The 8,341-nt window shown below is 51.7% G+C and overlaps 1 protein-coding gene across 1 annotated transcript; it reads left to right on the forward strand.

Annotated features, from left to right (window-relative positions):
- Window positions 1–2,289: 2,289 nt before the first annotated feature.
- Ndufb7 (NADH:ubiquinone oxidoreductase subunit B7) lies at window positions 2,290–8,292 on the forward strand. The gene is made up of 3 exons (XM_036187789.1): window positions 2,290–2,466; window positions 7,768–7,936; window positions 8,096–8,292. Exons 1-3 carry the CDS (start codon window positions 2,355–2,357, stop codon window positions 8,226–8,228), a joined length of 414 nt encoding a protein of 137 aa, XP_036043682.1. The 5' UTR covers window positions 2,290–2,354; the 3' UTR covers window positions 8,229–8,292.
- The last annotated feature ends 49 nt before the right edge of the window (window positions 8,293–8,341 follow it).

The raw sequence follows: 8,341 nt of genomic DNA on the forward strand, positions 1-8,341 counted from the left end.
TAACTCTGCAATTGGCTCTGTGTTTCTTATTTAACAAGACAGTTACATCTACATTATACAGACTGAACAGGTTATACTTAAAAATATATATGTATATACATACATGCAAGAGATAGCAATTCATGAAAAAAGAAACCATTAATAATCTGAAAGAGAGCATGGAGAGGTATAGGAGGATTTGGAGGGAGAAATATAATTATAAGCTCAAAAAATAAAAACAACAAGCCAGATGATGATGGTGCATGTCTTAAGTCCCAGCACTTGGGAGGCAGAAGCAGGCGGATCTCTGTGAGTTCAAGGCCAGCCTGGTCTACAGAACAAGTTCCAGAACAGCCAGAGCCATACAGAGAAACCCTGTCTCAAAGAAACAAAAATAAATAAATAGAAAAACTTTAAAAAAAGGAAAAAAGAAAAAGGGAAATAGAGATACAGATAGTATTGTGTGCATGTATGTGTATGTGTGTAGAGAGAGACACACAGAGAGAAAAAGTGTGGGTGTGTTTGTGTGTAGCAGAGAGAGAGAGAGAGAGAGAGAGAGAGAGAGAGAGAGAGAGAGAAGAAGAAGAAGAAGAAGAAGAAGAAGAAGAAGAAGAAGAAGAAGAAGAAACAGAGAAACAGAGACAGAGAAATGGCTCAGTCAATTTTAAAATGCTGTCTTGGAACCACAAGAACCTGTGTTTGACCTCCATAAGCCAGGGCATGCTAGCTGGTTTTATGTCAACTTGACACCACTTAGAATGATTTTGGAATAGGGAGTCTCAATTGAGAAAATGTCCCCACCAGACTGGCCTGTGGGAAAGCTTGCAGTACATTTTCTTATTTGCTGATGGATGTGGGAGGTCCCTTTTGTGGGTGGTGGCACCCCTGGGGTGGTGGCCATGGGCACTATAAGAAAGCAGGCTGAGCAAGCCAGTAAACATCACTCCTCCGTGGCCTCTACATCAGTTCCTGCCTCCAGGTTCTTGGCCTGTCTGTCTGCCTGTCTTGACTTCCGGGATGGTGCACTACAACCTGTAAAATGAAACCTTCCTCTCCAAGTTGCTTTTGGTCATGGTGTTTCATCACAGCAATAAAAACCATAACTAAAAAACATGTTTAAAAAAGAAAGAAAGAAAAGAAAAGACACTGGGCAAGGCAGCTCATGCTGGAAAACCCGGCAGAGAGGAGGCAAAGACAGGAGGATCCCTGAAGCTTGCTGACCAGCCAGCCTGGGGACCTAGTCTGGACTCAGGAAGGAGAAGTTCTGAAAAGAGAAGCTTCACTGGTTCAGGACTTCAGTCTGAGTCAAATATGCTGTCCCTGATGCATGCATAGAGCAAGACACTGAGCAAGGGAGGACTCACCCTGAGAGGTGGCACAGGACTCCATCCATCCTTGGAAGCAAGGAAGAGAGTGATTCCTTCAGAAGCTCTAGGAAGACCCTGGGAAGACCAACAGGTCTGCTCGCCTTCGTCAGGGTTTGGCTGGGGGGGGGAGGGGGGGAGCACTTGCCTACAGTGTTCTAGCCCAGGGTCACAAAGGTACTGTTTTTGGAACTGGGAGGAAGGCTCAGTCATGAACATGGTTGCTTTACAAACCCAAGGACCTAAACTCTAAACTCAGTCCCCAAACCCCACGTAAGAAAAATTGGGGTGTGGTGGCACATGCTTACAATGCCAGAACCAGACAGGCAGATAGCTAAATCTCTTGGACCTCCTGGGCAGTCAGCCTGGCCTACTTGGGGAGTTCAAAGCCAGTGTGAGACACTGTCTCAGACAAGATGGACAGTGCCCACCCAAGTAATGACACCCAAAGTTGACCTCTGACCAGCAAATGTACTCATATGCACACCTATACATGTGCTTACACACCGACACCCCTATGAAAAGTGTTGAGAGGTTGGGATGTTGGAAGTGGTGGTGTACTTCAATGATAGAGCACTTGTCTACCATGTGCTAGGCTTTAGGGTCTCTTCCAACACCAAAAAAAGGAAAAGAAAAAGAAAAAAGTAATTTAAAAAAAGAATGAGCTTGGGAAATGCTTTCCGCCTATAAAATGCCTGCCATGCAAGCCTGTGGAACAGAGTGTCCACAATACCCATGCAAACTGCAGGCTTGGTGGCACACATTTGTAATCCTAGCACTGAGCAGAAAGAGCATAGCCGGGCCGCCCCTGGAGCTCCCTGGAAAGCCAGGCAGTCTAGCCAACTAGCGTCCGCCACACCTGTCCTGTCTCCTCCAGACCGCCAGGGGGTGCCAGCAGGCCAGGACGGCTTCCCCCACCGCTCATCTCCATGACCCGGAAGCCAAGGAACAGTGCTTCCAGGTAGGAGCGAGGTGACCCCGGCTGCCAAAGGAGGGTGAGGGAGAGCAGCTATGGGGGCGCACCTAGCCCGGCGCTATGTGGGGGACGCCTCGGTGGAGCCTGACCCCCTGCAGATGCCCAGCTTCCCGCCGGACTACGGCTTCCCGGAACGCAAGGAGCGCGGTGAGCTCAGCGCGCAGGCGCGACTGCAGACCCCGCGAAACTCGGTGCTGCCTGTGTGCAGAGGGTCTGGTCGGGCCTGACCTCCTTCTACGTGGAGGCTTTGCGGGCATGGCTGGAGCAAAGGGTTGGGACAGGACAGCCGAGAGCGAGAAAACGAGGCTGCGCGGGTGCTCTTCGTCCTGGGCACAGCGCGAAGCTTAGGGACGTGTTCGTTGCATCTCCATACAGGTGTCACTCATATTTAGCTACGTACAAGAATACAAGGTCGGGGGTGGGGCGGTCATGCCTTGAATCTGGTGTGATGGTGCTGGGGGTGGAACCCAGGGCCTTTTGTGTACATGCACGGCTCTTGTTCTTTCTATGTGGGAAAATCACAGGCTTACAGAGTGACAGCTCTGGGCCGAGCCCCATTTTGGCACTTGGGATGCCCCATGGTAGCAGAAAAACACTGGCATTGTCTTTAGGGAGACCATTGGGCAAGCAGGTCCGACAGAAGCAGACTTGAGGTGTGGAGCAGAGACTAAAAGAAGCATGTATATGGAGCTGATGAAGCTGCCCCAAGGACGGGCGGGGCCCTCACCTGTAAGCAGAGGAAAGACACAAATTTGCTTTGCCAGGTTTGTGGTGTAGGCTGGGAGGTGACTCAGTCCCTACAGTGCTTGCCCTGCAAGCATGAGGACTGGAGTTCCAGTCCCCTGTGGAAACGTGAGCAGAAGTCTGTCTTCTCACTCCAGATAGGGAACCATTGGCAGAGCAAGGTAAGGATAGCACTGAAATCTAGCTTGGTGAACCAGTGAGCTCTACTGCAGTTACAGGGGCAGAAATGACAAAGACAGCAGCCATCACCAAAAGCCTCCCAGCATGAGTGACAGCTCCTTTAATGTGCTTCCCCCAGGGAGCTTGGTTGAGCTGAGCTGGTCTATGCTTGGGGAAGGAGTGGCCTGGTGAATCTGGTCCATTTCAGGGTTTCCTAAAGCTGTTGTTTACTTCTTAAGAAGCTCTGCTGCCTGGCTTGGTGGTGCACACCTTTAGTCCTGGCGCTCAGGAGGCAGAGGCAGGTCAATCTCTGTGAGTTCCAGGCCAATCTGATCTACAAAGCAAATTCCAGGACAGCCAGGGCTACACAGAGAAACCCTAACTTGAAACAAACAACAAAAAAAAAGGTTTTATGTGGGAGAAAACTATCACACATGTAAAAGGCTGGTGGAGCTATGTGTGTGCTCCCAGTACAGGGGAGGTAGAGGTGGTTCCTCATTGGCCAGTCAGTCTAGCCAGTAAGTGAGCTCTAAGTTCTGTGAAAACTTGTCACGTAAAATATGGTGGATGAATAATTAGAGAAGACATCTAACTCTGTCTTCTGGCCTACACACACGCACACGCACACCTTAGTGACTGCTCGGTAGGTGATGACTTGCAGTTAGGGAACCCTCCAAGGGATGGAGACCAAGGACATGCATCTGAGTATGCTGGGAGGTAGTGTAATCACTCCAGGGTCCTGACTCCTTGGAATACAACTCATCTACCCACCTGACAGCCTGCTTTGCCCATAGTCAGCTTTGAAAATAACCAGCACTCCATACCTCTGGCTTGGCTAAACCAAAACCCTGGTAAACTCAGGCAGCCCTCTGGCCCTAGTATCCAGGTTCCTCCCTCCCTGGACCCCTGCAGTCCCTGGAGCGCTGAGATCACAGGCCCAGTGTGTTCAGTGATGCCAGCCTTTGGATCCTTCCACACGGCTTTACTGCCTCTTCCCTAACCTGGGGCATGCTCCTGTAGGAAAGCTTCCCCCCGCCCCATCCCAAGCATCCTCAAACTCCTCCTCACCTGTCTCTGGCTGGACAGAGCCCCCATATTAGGTGAAGCCCCTTATATCCTCCATCCACCCTCTACAACGGACTCTGCTCTGGAATCTCTGCCGTCTCCTGTGGGCATGCCAACACGCTGCCTGTCCATGGTTAACATCCTCCTGGACCCAGACATGGTAGAGGGACATCACCAGCTCCTGGAGTGCACAGCAGGCCCCTCTCAAAAACAGGTGTACAATCTCATTCTGGCCCACCTCCTCCGGCTTCCCCTTTCGCTGAAGGGCTTCTTTCAAAGCTCCTCAGCCGTATCACTAAGCCCCATCATTATTCCTCAGGTCTACCTTGATTACCTCCATCTCCCGGGACGTTCACTCATTCTTCCTCAGCTCCCTGTTGGATGCCTTGAAGGCAAGGCCCTGTCCTGTCCTGGAGACAGCTCACAGCTGCCTTGTGTGCAGCAGTTCTGCCAAATTTATCTCCAAGGGAAGCCTTAACCTTCAACTTGGGATGACATTGCTGGCTTTTGTTTTCTTTAATTGTTTGTGTTAGTGCTTTGTTAGTTGTGTGTAAACATGTACGCACAAGTGTGTTGGCCAGAAGTCAAGTCAGCAGACTGTCTTCTTCAAATCACTCTTCACCTTCTCTCTCCCCAGAGCCACCACCACCCTCCACTGCCACCTTAATTTTTTTTTAGACTTTTTTTTTTTTTTTTTTAAAGATTTATTATGTATACAGTGTTCTGTCTGCAGGCCAGAAGAGGGCACCAGATCTCATTACAGGTGGTTGTGAACCACCATGTGGTTGCTGGGATTCGAACTCAGGACCTCTGGAAGAGCAGTTGGTGCTCTTAACCACTGAGCCATTCTCCAAGCCCTCTACCTTTTTTTTTTTTTTTTTTTTTTTTGGTGGTGGTTTTTCAAGACAGGGTTTCTCTCTGTAGCTTTGGAGCCTGTCCTGGACTAGCTCTGTAGACCAGGCTGGCCTTGAATTCACAGAGATCCGTCTAGCTCTGCCTCCCGAGTGCTGGGATTACAGGCGTGCGCCACCACCGCCCATCTTCTCTACCTTAATATTTAAGACAGGGTTTCATTCTGTAGCACAGGCTGGCCTCAAACTCCAGATCCCCCTCCCCCAGCCTCTCGAGTGCTGAGATCACAGGAGAAAGCCAACAGGCCCGGCCAGAATTTTGTTTGCTTTAGAGATAGGATCTTGCTATAGAGCACAGGCTAGTCTCAAAATCCTCTTACCTCAGCCTCTTAAATGCTGAGGTTACTGGTGTGCACCCCTCTGCTTTTAACGACTGTCTTGTGCTCTGCAGTCTCTGAGCTCTGCCCTCCCCTTAAGCTCACTTGAGTCCTCACTTTCCCAGTCACTGTAAAGGACAGTTCCACCTTCCTTGGGCTCAGGCCCAAACCCAGGTGTGGAAGCCTTGATCCCAGTCCTATCACCTCAAGGCTTTGTCACCGACGTGGAACGCTCTTGCCACAGGCATCTTCTCATGGCCCCAGTGTGGGAGCCCATTTTCAGGTTCCAGTGGCTTTACCCAGCAGGTCTGCATAGAGAGCATGATTGGACCGCGGGCCTGAGTGCGGGTGTTTTGTAACTAGCGAGGGGAAGGTCTTTTGCTTCACCCCTTGGCATTGTTATAAATAGACCTTTGGTATAAAGTTTCTGGGCTGGCGGGTAGGGATCCAGGCCCACCCTAGTCTATCCTGTGTTTTTCTCTGTTTCTCTCCTATTTCTGCCTAAGTCTCTTAATCCTCATTCCTCAAGAGTCCTGAGGTAACTTAAGTGTGGGGGCTGGTCCCTCACAACCCCGTTTCCAACACTCCCTACCCTTGGTTTTGGGTTTTATGTTTTTTCTCCCCAGTCAGTAAGGCTGCCAGACAATGAGTGTATTCTGCCTACTTGTCTCCCTCTGAAGACAGATACCATCTACCCGCCTGGCTCCGGCTACATTCCTTAACTTAGCAGACAGCTGTGTGCTGAAGCCTTGCTGCTAGCCTGTTGTAAACTGGAGATGAGAGGCAGGAGCTTGGGTTGCTAACCTGAGCTCCAGGTCAGGTGGCTCCAGCAAGAGCCTGCCTGCCTGCCTGCCTGCCTGCCTGCCTGCCTGCCTGCCTGCCAAGTGAGCCCCTGGGCCTGGAGTACAGAGGTGTAGCATGGAGGGACCAACTTCATCAGCCAACTAGGGTAACAAGTCAGAGGTGAGGGTCAGACCCTGAACGGTTGTGGAGAAGATGCTTACTGTTTGGAAAACAGAAATTGGGAGGTGATCGGGAAGGTGCAACAAAGAAGACAGGGAAGCCTGGCCAGGTTGACAGGTGCCGAGTCACAGCTGGGCACCAGGTTAGCTCAGAAAGGACACGGCAGCCCTGAGCGGAAGAGGCAGTGACTGGAATGTGGTGGTGTCTGTGCAGTGGTGAGAAGGTCCCTAGGCCTCACACATTTGAGGCAAACACTCTACCACTGACTTCATTTTGTTTTATTTCCATCATGTGTCTGCACAGAGATTTGGCCATAGGAGTTCAGAGGGCATCGGATCCCTAAAGCTGCAGTTACAAGCAGTGGTTGTGAGCTGCCCAACATGGGTTTGGGGAGCAAAACCCCAGTTCTCTTAAAGAGCAGTGCATGCTCATAACCACGGAGCTGTTTCTCCAGCCAACTTGCCAACTTTTGTATATTGCGTCAACATGAGTTCTTCCTCCTAAGTTGCCCACATTGGCCTTGAACTCACTCTGTAGCCCAGGCAGGTCTTAAACTTGTGATCTCCTGAGTAGCTGAGGTGACAGGCCTGGAACCACCAGGCCTTCTGTGGAAACATGTTTTAATGCAGTCAGAGGAGCCCAGGACCAAAGCACAGGTGGAGATGAGGTAGGCCTGCAGACCCAGCGAATCGGGTCCTGCTGGACTGACAAGGTATGGGATTGTGGGGCACAATGGGTACAGGCTGGGATATGATGGCTATTCCTGACCCAGTGATGGGACATCCCAGCCCAGAGCTAGATACTGAATATGTACCACATACACGGTAATGTTCATATCAGCATCAGACCCCATACAATGACAGTCCCAAGTCCTGTAAGCTAGTGAGGAACCTATCTTGTTTAAGTACACTATGCTGGTTGCACTTGCCCAGCTAATGAGGTGTTCCTGAGCTCTGTTGGCTTAGTTGGCAGCCTGGCAGCATATCCACGCTGGAACTGGCATCTTTCTGTAGTGGGGAAGCAGAGGCCGGAAGCTGAGCACTGAGCTCCACCTCCACCGGGACTTTTTGGAAGACGACATCACCAGAGGAAGGGATGTGAGGGCCCTCTGTACGTCTAGATGCCCAAAGGGGACACTGTCACCCTTCCTTCTGCCAGGGCCTGGCTATAATCCGATGGGTTCTGCCAAGCCAATGAGGGGCGTGTGGCCTCATTTGTGCCATGTGCACCCTGGGGGTTGGTGGAGCTGAGGGCTGGCTCTGGTGCTGAGAGCCTCACCACTCCCACAGTGATGGTGGCCACGCAACAGGAGATGAACGATGCCCAGCTGACGCTGCAGCAACGTGACTACTGCGCCCACTACCTCCTCCGGCTGCTCAAGTGCAAGCGGGACAGCTTCCCCAACTTCCTGGCTTGCAAGCAGGAGCAGCACGACTGGGATTACTGCGAGCACCTGGAGTGAGCCGCCCTGCGCCTGCGCACACCACGCGGCCCCACAACGGGGAGGGGCAGGAGCCACCGCGGGGCAAGCCAGAGCTGCAGCGGGAGGGTTTCCTGGTGGCTGGGATGGGGTGGGGCCAGGGCCTACGGCACTGAGACTGTCTGTTCTACCCTCAGCTACGTGAAGCGCATGAAAGAGTTTGAACGTGAGCGGCGACTGCTGCAGAGGAGGAAACGGAGGGAAGAGAAGGCACAACGGATAGCCCAAGGCCAGGGAGAAGGAGAGGTGGGCCCTGAGATGGCCCTCTAGGGGTCACCCACCCGCCTCTGGACCTACCTATCCGTGAAATAAAAGCTTCGGGTCACCTTCCCAACCCTCGTGTGTACTGCCTCAAGGGTGGGAAGGAACGGTGTGGTCCCTGT

Source organism: Onychomys torridus, chromosome 5, assembly GCF_903995425.1.
Source record: "Onychomys torridus chromosome 5, mOncTor1.1, whole genome shotgun sequence".
Classification (NCBI taxonomy): Eukaryota; Metazoa; Chordata; class Mammalia; order Rodentia; family Cricetidae; genus Onychomys; species Onychomys torridus.